The sequence below is a fragment of the Anolis sagrei genome, chromosome X, assembly GCF_037176765.1.
Source record: "Anolis sagrei isolate rAnoSag1 chromosome X, rAnoSag1.mat, whole genome shotgun sequence".
NCBI classification, from domain to species: Eukaryota; Metazoa; Chordata; class Lepidosauria; order Squamata; family Dactyloidae; genus Anolis; species Anolis sagrei.
In genome coordinates this window covers 62579392-62594877 of record NC_090034.1, presented here as the reverse complement: position 1 = coordinate 62594877, position 15486 = coordinate 62579392, and the positions used below count along the sequence as shown (strand labels likewise).

The window sequence follows — 15486 nt, the reverse complement described above, 5'->3', positions numbered from 1 at the left end:
TGTTCCACACTGGGCACGCATACTGAGCAGCAGAGTAGCACAGCGCAAGGGCAGATGTCTTCACTGTGTCTGGTTGTGATCCCCAGGTTGTGCCAGTCAGCTTTCGTATGATATTGTTTCTAGCACCCACTTTTTGCTTGATGTTCAGGCAGTGCTTCTTGTAGGTCAGAGAACGGTCCAGAGTGACTCCCAGGTATTTGGGTGTGCTGCAATGCTCCAGTGGGATTCCTTCCCAGGTGATCCTCAGGGCTCGGGATGCTTGTCTGTTCTTGAGATGAAAGGCACATGTCTGTGTTTTAGATGGGTTGGGGATCAACTGGTTTTCCCTGTAATAGGCAGTAAGAGCACCTAGAGCAGTGGTTCTCAACCTGTGGGTCCCCAGGTGTTTTGGCCTACAACTCCCAGGAATCCTAGCCAGTTTACCAACTGTTAGGATTTCTGGGAATTGAAGTCCAAAAACATCTGGGGACCCCAGGTTGGAACCACTGACCTAGAGCTTTGGAAAGCTTCTTGAGAGGTGATTAGGTGTTCCTGATAAAAAGAAGAATCCCTGCTTTGGTGGGGGGCGAGGCTGATAGTGTGAGGGATGGCTATCCCTTCCAGTTAGCGTCGGCATCGTTCTGCAACTGTCCAATCAGAAACCAGGAGGCGGGGCGGACGGGAAAGCATGTCAAGGGCGGGGCTGGTAGCGTGACGGATGGATCAGGCTTCCAATGAACTCGTTGTCTCTCTCCCGACGTCTAATCAGGAACGAGAAGGCGGGGCGGATGCGAAAGGAGGGGGGAACTGATAACGTGATAGATGGATAAGCCCTCCAATGAACGCTGTCATTGTTCCTCAAACGTCCAATCACGATCAAGGTTTGCCAAAGAGGAACGGGACGGGAAGAGGAGGCGGATGAGGCAGCATCTCAGGGTATTCTTGTTGCTATTATTCTTGTATTAGAGAAAAATGGAGGAAGGCGGAAGTGTCGGGGTCAGCCATACTCGTCGTGATAGACGACGCCTTTTTGTCCCAGAGAACATTGTTATGGGGAAGGGGAGGTGGGCGGGCTCTAAAGGGCATCCAGTCCCGCCCTCGCACCCTCTCTGCCCAACGCAGGAAAAGCACCATCAAAGCTCCCCCAACAGATGGCCGTCCAGCCTCAATCATCATCATCATCATCATGGAGAGGGAAAGGACCTTAGGGGCCACCCAGCATAGCGCCCTTCATGCTTTCTGCACCCACACAGGACAAACACAACCAAACCCCCCACGACAGGTGGCCATCCAACCTCAATAATTATGGGCGCCTCATGGATATGGGACTTGGGGTGGCTCCAATCCTTTCTTGAGGGACGGTCCCAGAAGGTGTTACTGGGTGACACCTGTTCGGCCCCACAACCGTTGTTGTGTGGAGTCCCTCAGGGTTCAATCTTGTCCCCGATGTTATTTAACATCTACATGAAGCCGCTGGGAGAGATCATTCGGAGTTTTGGACTAAGATGTTATCTCTACGCAGATGATGTCCAAATCTGTCACTCCTTCCCACCTGTCACCAAGGAGGCTGTCCAGACCTTGAACCGGTGCTTGGCTGCTGTGTCGGACTGGATGAGAGCTTTGTTGTTGTTGTTCATTCGTTCAGTCGTCTCCAACTCTTCGTGACCTCATGGACCAGCCCACGCCAGAGCTCCCTGTCGGCCGTCACCACCCCCAGCTCCTTCAAGGTCAGTCCAGTCGCTTCAAGGATGCCATCCATCCATCTTGCCCTTTGTCGGCCCCTCTTCCTTTTGCCTTCTACTTTCCCCAGCATAATTGTCTTCTCCAGGCTTTGCTGTCTCCTCATGATGTGGCCAAAGTACTTCAGCTTTGTCTCTAGTATCCTTCCCTCCAGTGAGCAGTCGGGCTTTATTTCCTGGAGGATGGACTGGTTGGATCTTCTCGCAGTCCAAGGCACTCTCAGGACTTTCCTCCAACACCACAGCTCAAAAGCATCTCTCTTCCTTCGCTCAGCCTTCTCACATCCGTAGGTGACTACAGGGAATACCATGGCTTTGACTATGCGGATCTTTGTTGCCAGTCTGATGTCTCTACTCTTTACCATTTTATCGAGACTGGACATTGCTCTCCTCCCAAGAAGTAAGCGTCTCCTGATTTCCTGGCCACAGTCTGTGTCTGCAATAATCTTTGCACCTAGAAATACAAAGTCTGTCACGGCCTCCACGTTTTCTCCCTCTATTTTCCAGTTGTCAATCATTCTTGTTGCCATAATCTTGTTTTTTTTTATGTTTAGCTGCAACCCAGCTTTTGCGCTTTCTTCTTTCACCTTGATTAGAAGGCTCCTCAGCTCCTCCTCGCTTTCGGCCATCAGAGTGGTGTCATCTGCATATCTGAGGTTGTTAATGTTTCTTCCAGCAATTTTCACCCCAGCTTTGGCCGCTGTGTCGGACTGGATGAGAGCTAACAAACTGAAATTGAATCCAGACAAGACAGAGGTCCTACTGGTCAGTCGTAAGGCCGAACAGGGCATAGGGTTACAGCCTGTGTTAGACGGGGTTACACTCCCCCTGAAGACGCAGGTTCGCAGCTTGGGAGTGATCCTGGATTCATCGCTGAGCCTGGAACCCCAGGTCTCAGCGGTGGCCGGGAGAGCTTTTGCACAATTAAAACTTGTGCGCCAGCTGCGCCCGTACTTTGGGAAGTCGCATCTGGCCACGGTGGTCCACGCTCTTGTTACATCCTGATTAGATTACTGCAATGCGCTCTACGTGGGGTTGACTGTTCGGAAACTCCAACTAGTCCAGCGGGAGGCAGCCAGACTGCTCACCGGAGCGTCATACAGGGAGCATACCACCCCCCTGTTGTGTCAGCTCCACTGGCTGCCGATCCAGTTCCGAGCACAATTCAAAGTGCTGGTTTTGACCTACAAAGCCCTATATGGCTCCGGCCCAGTGTATCTGTCCGAACGGATCTCCCTTTACGTCCCAGTTCTTCTGGGGAGGCCCTGCTCTCGACCCCGGCTCTATCACAAGTGAGGTTGGCGGGGACGAGGAGCAGGGCCTTCTCGGTTGTAGCCCCCACCTGTGGAATTCACTCCCTGGGGAAATTAGATCAGCGACATCACTCCTTTCCTTCAGGAAAAAACTGAAAACATGGATTTGGGACCAGGCATTCGGACAATCGGGCAGATAAAGAAAGAACTTTGAGAATGGCCAGAAAATGACTAATGGAATGGAATTTGGAACTCTGAAAGACAAACGCTGAGCATGTGAATAGTTTTTATATGATGTGAAGTATATTGATTGTTTTGATTAACTGTGATAATTGTTTTAACTATGGTTTTGTACATTGTGTGTAATTTTGTATAGGCATCAAATTGTGCCTTTTGTAAGCCCCCCTGAGTCCCCCCTCGGGGGTTGAGAAGGGCGGGGTAAAAGTACCCTAAATAAATAAATAAATAAATAAATAATCCTAATGGTAATGTGGCTCAAGTAGGCTTGGACCAACTCCAGCCCTCCCCCCTCCCTCTAGGTGTTTTGACTTCGACTCCCACAATTCCTAACAGCTGGTATTATTACTATTTTATATTATACTAGCTCGGGGACCCGGCGCTGCCCGGGTTATTAGAGAAAATGGGTCATGGGGGCTCTGTGTGCCAAGTTTGGTTTTGATCAGTCATTGGATGATGGTCACAGCAGTCTCGGGAAGTGAGTGAAGGTATTTCAAGTTCCATCATCCATGGTCCTTTCTCCTCCACCTTGCGCCACAATATAGAGTGGGTCATGTGGGCTCTGTGTGCCAAATTTGGTCTTGATCAGTCATTGGATGAGGGTCACAGCGGTCTCAGAAAGTGAGTCACGGTACTGTGAGTCCCATCGTCCATGGTTCATCCTCCTCCAAACAGCATCAAGATGTAGAGTGGATCATGGGGGCTCTGTGTGCAAAGTTTGGTCTTGATCTGTCATTGGATGAGGGTCGCAGTGGTCTCGGGAAGTGAGTAGTGGTACTTCAAGTCCCATCATCCATGGCTCAGCTTCCTCCAAACTGCAGCAGGATGTACAGTTAGTCATGTGGGCTCTGTGTGCAAAGTTTGGTCTTTATCGGTCTTTTTGGGGGGCCACAGTGGTATGTGGGATCTGAAGGGTTGAAAGTACTACAAATCCCATCATCCATTGTCCATCCTCCCCCAAATCTCACCAGGATGTAAAGGGGGTCATGGGGGTTATGTGTGCTATTTCTGGTCTTGATTAGACATTGGATGAGGGTTGCAGCAGTCTCGGCCTGCCCTCCTCCAAACTACAGTAGGATGTAGAGTGGGTCATGGGGGCTCAATGTGCCAAGTTTGCTCTTTATCAGTCTTTGTCGAGGGCCCCATTGGTCTTTGAGAACCGAAAAGTTTGAAAGTACTACAAATCCCATCATCCATTGTTTGTCCTCCCCCAACCCTCACCAGGACGTAGAGGGCATCATGGGGGTTATGTGTGCCAAGTTTGGTCCAGATACGTCACCCATGCTGGTCACAGTGGCCTGTGAAATTAGCAGCCAATCTGAAAGCTGCCACATACACCTCCCATTGCACACACACATACATACAAACACTGACTTTTATTATATACTAGCTTGGGGACCCGGCGCTGCTCGGGTTATTTGAGAAAGGAATTGTGCATCAAGGTTGGTCTTTATCAGTTATTTATATGGTTCGCAGTGGTCTCAGGAAGTTAGTGAAGATATTGTGAGTCCCATCATCTGTGGTCCATCCTCCTCCAAACTGCTCCAGAATGGAGAGTGGTTCATGGGGGCTCTGTGTGCCAAGTTTGGTCTTGATTGATCATTAGATGAGTATTGTCGAAGGCTTTCATGGCCGGAATCACTGGGTTGTTGTAGGTTTTTTCGGGCTGTATGGCCATGTTCTAGAGGCATTCTCTCCTGACGTTCCGCCTGTATCTATGGCAAGCATCCTCAGAGGTAGTGAGGTCTGTTGGAACTAGGAAAATGGGTTTATATATCTGTGGAAAAACCAGGATGGGACAAAGGACTCTTGTCTGCTGGAGCTAGGTGTGAATGTTTCAACTGACCACCTTGATTAGCATTTGATAGCCTGGAAGTGCCTGGAGCAATCTTTTGTTGAGAGGTGATTAGATGTCCCTGATTGTTTTCCCTGCTGTTTTGCTGTTTTGATTTTAGAGTCTTTTAATACTGGTAGCCAGATTTTGTTCATTTTCATGGTTTCCTCCTTTCTGTTGAAATTGTCCACATGCTTGTGGATTTCAATGGCTTCTCTGTGTAGTCTGACATATAAACCCATTTTCCAAGTTCCAACAGACCTCACTACCTCTGACGATGCTTGCCATAGATGCAGGCGAAACATCAGGAGGGAATGCCTCTAGAACATGGCCATATAGCCCGAAAAAAACCAAAACAACCCATTAATGAGTGTTGCAGAAGTCTTGGGAAGTGAGTGAAAGTACTTGAAGTCCCATCATCCATAGTCGGTACTTCCCCAAACCTCACCAGAATGTTGAGTTGGACATGGGGGCTCTTTGTGCCAAGTTTGGTCTTTATTGGTATTTGGATGAGTGTCGCTGTGGTTTCAGGAAGGGAGTGGAGGTGCTTGAAGTCCCATCATCCATGGTCTGCCCTCCTCCATACTGCAGCAGGAAGTAGAGTGTGTCATAGGGGCTCAGTGTGCCAAGTTTGGTCATTATCGGTCTTTGTTGGGGGCCAGAGTGGTCCCTGGGAACCAAAGTGTTTGAAAGTACTACAAATCTCATAATCCGTGGTCCACCTACCCCAAACCGCACCAGGACGTAAAGGGGTTCATGGGGGTTATGTGTTCCAAGTTTGGTCCAGGTGCGTCACCCGTGTTGGTCACAGTGGCCTGTGAAAGTGGCAGCCAATCAGAAAGCTGCCACATACACTTCCGCCCTTCCGCCCTCTGCATACATACAAACAAACATTCACATTTATTATATACTAGCTTGGGTTCCTGGTGCTGCCTGGGTTATTAGAGAAAGTGGGTAGAGGGGATTCTGTATGCCAAGTTTGATCTTTATTGGTCATTGGATGAGGGTTGCATTGTTTTCAGGGAGTGAAGGTACTGAAAGCCCCATCATCCATGGTCCACCCTCCTCCAAACTGCTCCAGGATGTAGCAGGTAATGAGGGCTCTGTGTGCCAAGTTTGGTCTTTATTGGTCATTGGATGTGGGTTGCAGTAGTTTCAGTGAGTGAAGGTATTGCAAGTCCCATCATCCATTGTCCATCTTCCTTCAGACTGCAGCAGGATATAGAGTAGGTCATGGGGGCTCTGTGTGCCAAGTTTGGTCTTTATTGGTCATTGGATGAAAGTCGCAGTGGTTTCAGTAAGTGAGTGAAGGTATTGCAAGTCCCATCATCTATGGTCCATCCTCCTCCAAACTGCACCAAAATGTAGAATGGGTCATGGGGGCTTAGGATGCCAAGTTAGGTCTTGATCACTCATAGGTGTGAGTCGCAATGGTCTTAGGAAGTGAGTGACGCTACTGCAAGTCCCATCATCTGTGGTCCATTGGCCCATAAACCCCATTGAGACGTAGAGTGGGTCATGGGGGTCTGTGTGCCAAGTTTGGTCTTTATCGGTCATTGGTGTGGGTTGCAATGGTCTCAAGAAGTTAGTGAAGGCACTGCAAGTCCCATCATCCATGGTCCACCCTCCTCCAAACAGCAGGATGTAGAGTGGGTCATGAGTACTCTGTGTGCCAAGTTTGGGCCTGGTCTGTGATGTAGAGTGCCAACCGAGGCCTACCTTTTGTAGTCAGGCCTTGCCCACCAAGGCCTACCTTCTGTAGTCAGGCCTTGCCAACCGAGGCCTACCCTTTTTAGTCAGGCCTTGCCAACCGAGTCCTACCTTTATTTAGTCAGGCCTTGCCAAGCGAGGCCTACCTTTTGTAGTCAGGCCTTGCCAAGCGAGGCCTAACATTTTTAATCTTCAACTCCCTGGTCTGTGTGGCAGGTTTGGTCTTGTTCTGTCATTGTTGGGGGACACAAGGTGTTTTGGACTTCAATTCCAACCATTCCTGACAGCTTCAGGCCCCTTTGCTATTCCCTCTGTTTCCTCGGAATGTTGAGATTGGCCAATCAGAGACCATATGCAAATTGTACCATAGTGGCAGCCAATCAGAATCTTGGAATTTTGAGGCTGGCCAATCAGAGACCATATGCAAATTGTACCACAGTGGCAGCCAATCAGAACGCTGCCACATACACCTACCTCCCGTCCTTCCTCCGTATACAAACACTGACTTTTATTATATACATAGATATTGATATAGATTAACACTATAATTATTATATCCATGTCATGATATTATTATGTCATTTTAATTATATTATTTCTAATAATACTATATTATTGCATTATATTATTCGTATAATTGTATTATATTATTTTTAAAATATTTTTATAATTATATTATTATATTGGTTCACTTTATAATTATTTGTGTAATGATTCTATTACTTTTAAATATTTGTGTTATTATTTTACATTATTATGTCACAATGTTTTTTATATTATTTTATTATGTTTATAGTATGATTATATTTTATGATTATTATATTATATTCCTGAAGTCCATGCATTTCCCTCCTCCTTCTCTCCTAGGGCCCTGACCGCTGACCCCGCCATGCGTGTGCTTCTGGCTAAACTGCTGTGCCTGGTGGCGGTCTTCCTGCTGATGCTGGCAGGGTCCCTGCTGCCGGTCCGGCTCCTCAGGCCCAACAGCGCAGGGAAGGCATGCTGCCACTCCCGCAGGGCCCTCTCCCTCTGCAACACCTTTGCTGCTGGGGTCTTCCTGGCCACCGGCTTCAATGCCCTGCTCCCAGCTGTCAGGGACAAGGTAGGGATCAAGGGGGTAAATTGATAGTTTTCTCCTTCCTCGACCACAGTCTCAAAAAAATATGCTGCTGTGCACTGGGCTGATGGTCTCAGGAGCAAGCTATGAGACCAATTTATAGTTTTCTCCTTCCTCCATCACACAATCCCTAAATATGCTGCTGTGCACTGGGCTGATGGTCTCAGGGTGTTTTGAAGCGCTGTTTTCCTGCTGCCTGGGTGCCGACGTGCATTACTCCAGCTTCATTTCCCGTGAGCTCTCCGTTGTCTGATGAGTCATCCTGAGGGGCTTCCAAGGGAGGGCCCTAGCTGTTACTGCTGCTTTGCTGCCAGTGCTGTAGCCTGGTTCTTTCTCCCCTGGTTGAGGTTCCCCTTCTGCTGGCTTTCTCCAGGTTTCCTCCTGCTTCCTGAACAGGATCCGGCCAAATGTCTCTCACCACCACACCGTAGGCAAAGGCCTAGCTTCCATCTTCATTTTTTTATACCCGGAAAAAGCTAAAACAATGTAATGTACAGGTGGTCTCCACCACACTCCAGGGCAGAGAGTTCCATTGCTGAATGGCTCTCACAGTCAGGAATTTCTTCCTCATGTTCAGATGGAATCGCCTTTCTTATTCCGCATCCTAGTCTCCAGGGTAGCAGAAAACAAGCTTGCTCCCTCCTCCCTATGACTTCCTTTCACATATTTATACATGGCTATCATGTCTCCTCTCAGCCTTCTCTTCTTCAGGCTAAACATGTCCAGCTTTTTAAGCTGCTCCTCATAGGGCTTGTTCTCCAGACCCTTGATCATCTTAGTCACCCTCCTCTGGACACATTCCAGCTTGTCAACATCTCTCTTCAGTTGTGGTCAGAGGCGGCCCTAGGTAATTTTCAACGGTAAGCAAACAGTATTTTAGCGCCCCCCCCCCCCCACCAATCACTGATATATATTTTCTGTTTGTCGTGGGAGTTCTGTGTGCCATATTTCGTTCAATTCCATCATTGGTGGAGTTCAGAATGCTCTTTGATTGTAGGTGAACTATACATCCCAGTAACTACACTTGCCACATTTGCTCCCTTGCCTGGCCCGCTTTGGGTCCGGAGGCCTGCCTGAAGACCCCGGCGTGTGCACCAAGTCACCTCTTCTCCTGACTTTCTCCTCAGCCATTGGGACCAAGAGAGAGAGAGAGAGGTGGAGATGCCCACCTTTCCTGAAGGTAGGCGCAAAAACAAAGGAGGGAGCGAAGGTGGGAGATACCTCCAGCCGGAGGGGCTCTCTCTCTCTCTCTCTCTTGGTCCCAATGGCTGAAGAGAAAGTCAGGAGAAGAGGTGACTTTTGGTGTGCACGCTGGGGTCTTCAGACACACCTCCAGACCCAAAGTGGGCCAGGCGCGGCGGCTCCGCCCCTTGGCCCACCCGCAGATTGGGGAGAGGAGAGGAGGCGGGTGGAGCGCGGGGGATCGGGAAAGAGAGCCGGTCATGGGGAAAGGATCGAACGTGGAAAACAATTAAGCACCGGGTCTGTTCGCGCACCCGGTGGCCGGGTGGAGCAGGAACGAGAGGGGCTATGCGAGGCTCAAGGGCCCGGCCCCTTTGGGAAGAGGGAAGAGGATCGCCCGGCAGCGAGGCAGGAAAGCCAAGGCTCCCCCCAGACTGCTAGGGCTGTTGTGAGCTGAGGGGCGCTCCTCAAGTGGCGGTTGAGGGGCATTTACAGAGGCGCCTCTGCGCCCCTGGCAAAAAAAGTGTTCTGCGACCGCTTACTTCGCGTAATGGATGAGCCGCCCCTGATTGTGGTGCCCAGAATTGGACACAATATTCCAGGTGTGGTCTAACCAGAGCGGAATAGAGGGGTAGCATGACTTCCCTGGATCTAAACACTATACTCCTATTGATGCAGGCTTTTTTTTTTACCACCGCATCACATTTTTGGCTCATTTTTAACTTGTCCACGAGGACTCCAAGATCTTTTTCATACGTACTGCTCTCGAGCCAGGCGTCCCCCATTCTGTATCTTTGCATTTCATTTTTTTCTGCCTAAGTGGAGTATCTTGCATTTGTCATTGTTGAACTTCATTTTGTTAGTTTTGGCCAATCTTTCTAATCTGTTAAAATTGTTTTGAATTCTGCTCCTGTCTTCTGGAGTATTGGCTATGCCTGTAACACTCCACTCGTCACTTCTTTCCAGGATGAAGAAGAAGCATTGGTGAGCATCCTCTGGGTTCGTTCTTTTAACCAATTACAGATCCACCTAACCATAGTTTTGCCTAGCCCAGATTTGACTAGTTTGTTTGCCAGAAAGTCATGGGAGACGTTGAAGGCCTTATTGAAATCTAGATACGCTACATCCACAGCATTCCCTGCATCTACCCAGCTTGTAACTATTGAAAAAAGAGATCAGATTAGTCTGGCATGACTTGTTTTTGATAAATCCGTGTTGACTATTAGCGATGACAGCATTCGTTTCTAAACATTTTAAGCTCTTTTTTGTATTTATATTTGAATTATTGTATGTTTACTTTTAAGCTTTTTTTTATTGTATTTCTATTTGAATTACTTCTAAGCTTGTTATTGTATATACATTCGAATTATTACCTCATGTTTATTATTGTATGTTTAAATTGATATGTTAGTTGTTTAAATTCATATGTTATGTTTATTATTATATGTGTAATGTGGCATTGTATGCCATGGATTGTAAGCCACCCTGAGTCCCCCACTGGGGTGAGAAGGGTGGGGTATAAATTTAGTAGAATAATAATAATAATAATAATAATAATAATAATAATAATAATAATAATTTTTGCAGACCACTTCCTTAACTGTCTTTTCCAGAATCTTGCCTGGTATCGACGTGAGGCTGACCTGACATCGGTAATTGTTTAGGTCGTCCTTTTTTCCCCTTCTTGAAGATACGGACCACATTTGTCCTCCTCCAATCTGCTGGAACTTCTCCCATTCTCCAAGAACTCCCAAAGATGATTGCCAATGGTTCCAAGATGACTTCTGATAGTTCCTTAAATACTCTTGGGTGTAGTTGATCTGGCCCTGGGGACTTGAACTCGTTTAGAGCGGCCAGGTATTCCTGGATGACTTGTTTTCCTATTTGGGGTTGGATGTCCTCTAATCCCTCATCCACTCCATCTTGCTGGTGTTGAGGATGGCTTTCTTTTTGTGAGAAGACTGAAGCAAAGAAGGCATTAAGTAGTTCTGCCTTTTCCCTATCCCCTATCAGCATTGCCCCATCTTCTCCTCACAGAGGCCCTATCACCTCCCTGTTCTTCCTTTTTCTACTGATGTAAGCAAAGAAGTGCTTTTAATTGTTTTTAATGTCCCTGGCAAGCCTGAGCTCATTTTGTGCTTTAGCCTTGCGGACCTTTTCCCTACAGCAGTTGGTTATTCGTTTGAATTTTTCTTTGGTGATTTCTCCCTTTTTCCACTTCTTGTGCATGCCTCTTTGAAGTCTTAGCCCAGTTAGAAGTTCTTTGGACATCCATTCTGGCTTCTTTGCACTTGTCCTATTTTTTCTCTTTGTTGGCACTGTTTGCAATTGCGCCTTGAGTATTTCATTCTTGAAACACTCCCATCCATCCATAACTCCTTTGTCTTTTAGCATCGGCGTCCAATAAATGCTGCTCAGTATTTTGCTTCATTTTTCGGAAGTCAGCTCTCCTAAAGTCCAGAATGCAGGTTTGACTTCCTTCCTTCATATCATAAACTGCAGGAGCACATGGTCACTTGCCCCTAAGGATCCGACCACTTTGATTACATCGATCAAGTCCTTCGCATTTGTTAAGATGAGATCGAGAGTAACCGATCCCCTTGTTGCCTCTTCTACCTTCTGGACCATAAAATTTTCTGCATGGCAAGCGAGGAATTTGTCAGGACTTTGTACTCTTGGCCGAGTTTGTTTTCCAGCAAATATCAGGATAGTTGAAATCACCCATAAATACTATATCTCTTCTTTGTGCCTGTTTGGTCAACTGTTGACAGAAAGCTTCATCGAGTTTTTTGTCCTGGCTTGGAGGTCTGTAATAGACACCCACAATGAGATCTCTTCTGTGATGTAACTGTTTTTCACATATAAGGCTACTCCCTCTTCTCTCCCATTTGTTCTGTTTCTGTGAAAGAAGTTATAACCCTTGATGTCTACATTCCAGTGATAGGTGTCATCCCACCAGGTTTCAGTGATGTCTATGACATCATATTTGTGGTGTTGTGCTAAAAGTTGGAGTTCGTCTTGTTCATTTCCCATGCTCTGTGCATTAGTGTAAAGACATGCGAGCCTCTGAGATCTTCCTCTGAGCTATTTATTTGGGATTATTGTGCTTTCGGTACTTGGTCCTTGTTGTGTTTGTGCAACTCTCCATTTCGCCTTCTGGCAGTTCCCTGAAATTGTGGATAAAGTACTGTTTGCAAAGCTGTTGTCCCCCACCCCTGATGGACCTAGTTTAAAGTGCGCCTGATGTGGTTTGCAAGTCTGTGAGCAAAAAAATGTTTTCCTATTTGTGTGAGATGCACCCCATCCCTTGCCAGTAGGCCATCCTCCTGGAAAAGCAGGCTGTAGTCAAGGAAGCCAAAGTGTTCCTCCTGACACCATTTTCTAATCGAGTTATTGAACTGTACTATTTTTCTGGCCCTTGTAGGGCTGTGTCTTACAATTGGGAGGCGGGATGAAAAGACCACCTGTACATTACACTGTTTTAGCTTTGTTCCAAAAGCTCGAAAATTATTTATAAAGTATGCCTACATGAATCAACATGAGGGCGGGGACGGTGATGGGGCTTGAGGAGCCTGGTGAGCCTCTGAGTGAAATGGTGTATTTTTGCCCGTGGGACGCAGCGTATTTCTCGAGCCATCCCATCCGGACTGGAAATGATGGCTTCCGTTACTCTAAGGAGGGAGTCGCCTACTACCAAGACCTGTTTCCTTTGAGGATTGAAAGGGTCCCTTTTGTGCATGGTAGTGTGTAGGTCCCCAGAAAAGTGATCCTGTTGAAGTGGATTGTGTAAGTGTAAAGTGTTGCCCTCCTCCTTGACATCCCTGGTGCATTTGTCAAGGACAATCCATTGAGATTTGTCCAAGATGTACTGTAAAGGTGTGTGTTAGTGAAGGTGTAAGTTCACAAAGCTTTCTGTGCCCCTAGCAGAGCAGCTAGACTTAAACTACAGAAGTCAAGCACACACTCAGATTTCTAGTGCATTCTAAGAGATGGTTTACCTGAAGCAAAGAGAGCAAAGATGGCTTCTTGCTTCCTCAACTTTTGTGGGTACTCAACTGAGTACCGACCCTGGCTTATATAGGTTAAACTGGAAGCAAACACTCACTCCCAGAAAGCTTCAAAGAACAGGGAACAATCAGTCACTAATTGCTGACCTGAAGCAATCACTGCTGGCTGAAGAATTTAGCCTCACCTCCCAAACAAAACAAACACTCAGAGCAGCTAGTCTGAAACACACACTCAGATTTCTAATGCATTCTAAGACAAGGCTTTCCTGAAGCAAAGGGAGCAAAGATGGCTTCTTGCCTCCTCAATTTCTGTGGGAACCCAACATGTTGGACCTTGTGTGTTTCATCTGCAAAAAAGCCTGCCCATTTGGTCATGAAGGCAACCACTCTCGTTAAAAATAAGGGCAATTTCTCTGGGTCCCCATCAAAGGCGGCTCAGAGCTTCATCTCCCATTTGTGTTGCGGCTCTCCCTCACTCCTCCGTCAAAGGGGGAGGGGGCTGCTGCTGAAAGGCCCAGGGGAGTGACCTGCAGAGGAAAAAGAGCGGCCACTGGAAGTCCAGGGCTAGTGTCCCATCCCGTCCCGTCCCCCAGGCTGCCCTGTTGTCTCAGGAGCAAGGCACTAACTCTTGCCTCATCTCCTGCATTTCTAGGCGAGTGGGGAGAGCCATACTCCCAGCCTGTCATCGGCCAGGCGCTGTGACGGATCTCCGGCTGAATTGGTGTGACCTGCCAGTGGCTGGTCATAGTTTGGCGAGCTGCTGCTTCCAGTAGGGTGTGAGATCCTGCCATCTCTCCTCCTTCGGAGCTTGCTTCTTCCACCCAAATGTCTCCAGCAGTGTCTCTTTCCTTCCTCCATGTTGGTTTAGGCAGAAGCTAGAGAATCAGGGATCCAAACAAAGTTTAAGGTTTCTCAGCCCCAAATGTGTTGCTGTAGATTAGTCTTCTCTGAAAGAACACATCAAAGCGCACAAGGAGTGAATATACCATACCTCCTTATTGTTTGGAATACAAGAGCCTCGCACTACTGGCCTTCTATATAGGCCTCACTACAATATCATACATCACTCCAGTCCTGGTGCCTGGAGGTTGCCCTTTCCACATTCCAGAGCCCACTATCTTCCCACCTCAGAGCAATTATGCTCTGTGTCAGAATGGCTGATTGGATGGCATGAGCTATAGATCATGACAGCAAGCTATGGAACTGATTGATAGCTGTCTCCTTCCCCCATCACACTCCTTAAATATGCTGCTGCACAACGGGCTGATGGTCTCAGGGGCAAGCTATGAAACCGATCGAAAGTTTTCTCCTTCCTCAATCGCACTCTCCCTAAATATGCTGCTGCACACTGAGCTGATTTAATCAGTCATTGAAGAGTCTTGTATCAGTAGTTTACTGCACAGCCTCTGATCTCTGAAATGTCTTCTCCTTCTTCTTCCAGATGTCAGAGGTGCTGCGCCTGGGGAAGGTGTGGACGGACTACCCGCTGTCAGAGACACTGATGCTGATGGGTTTCTTCCTGACCGTATTTGTGGAGCAACTGGTGCTGACCTTCTGCTCGGAGAAGAAGCTGCCCTTCATTGACCTGGAGACCTTGAATGCAGGCAGTGGCTCTGAGGACGAGAGCCCCTTCCTGAAGGCCTCCAACGAGGATGACGGCAGCCTCCACCACCATCCTCACCATCATTACCACAGCCACATGGAGCTGCCCAGCTCTGCCTCAGGCACGCTGCGGCTGCTGGGTCTGTCCCTAGCACTGTCGGCCCACTCGGTGCTGGAGGGGCTGGCACTGGGGCTGCAGGAGGAGGGCAGTGGGCGGTTGCTGGGCCTCTTCCTGGGCGTGGCCCTCCATGAGGGGCTGGCGGCCCTGGCGCTGGGGCTCAGCCTGGCCCGGGCGGGACGGGACCTGAAGGAGGCCACCCAGGCTGCCCTTCCACTCAGCCTGTCCCTCCCGCTGGGCATTGGGGCCGGGGTTGCCATCCAAGCCACCACCTCTTCCTCTTCCACCTCTGCCACGGCCAGCCTGGCTGGGGCAGTGATCTCAGTGCTGCTGCAGGGCCTGGCCACCGGCACCTTCCTCTTCGTCACCTTCTTTGAGATCCTGGGCAAGGAGCTGGAGCAGAAGGGCGACCGGCTGCTCAAGGTGCTCCTCCTGGTGCTTGGCTACGCCCTCCTGGCCACCGTGGCCTTCCTCAAGGCCTGAGCCAGGTGATGGCACAAGACACGGAGAGAGAAAGAGAGAGAGACCCTTGGCCCAGGGGCAGGCCCCAGGGAGACCGCGGCAGCAGAGGCAGAAGAGGAGAGCGCAGCCTCCGTTCTCCCTCCATCATTTCTCTTTCTCCTTTCATCCCTCCATCCTTCCTTCCTTCATTCTATCCTTCCTTCTCCCTTCCACCCTTCCTTTCTTCCATCCTTTTTCATTCCTTTC

General features: G+C 48.5%; 1 protein-coding gene across 1 annotated transcript; it reads left to right on the top strand.

The window, feature by feature from the left end:
- Positions 1-867: 867 nt before the first annotated feature.
- On the top strand, positions 868-15266 carry SLC39A3 (solute carrier family 39 member 3). Its single transcript, XM_060784719.2, has 3 exons — positions 868-915; positions 7620-7854; positions 14500-15266. The coding sequence occupies exons 2-3, from the start codon at positions 7642-7644 to the stop codon at positions 15259-15261; spliced, it is 975 nt and encodes a 324-aa protein (XP_060640702.2). The 5' UTR covers positions 868-915; positions 7620-7641; the 3' UTR covers positions 15262-15266.
- Positions 15267-15486: the final 220 nt, after the last annotated feature.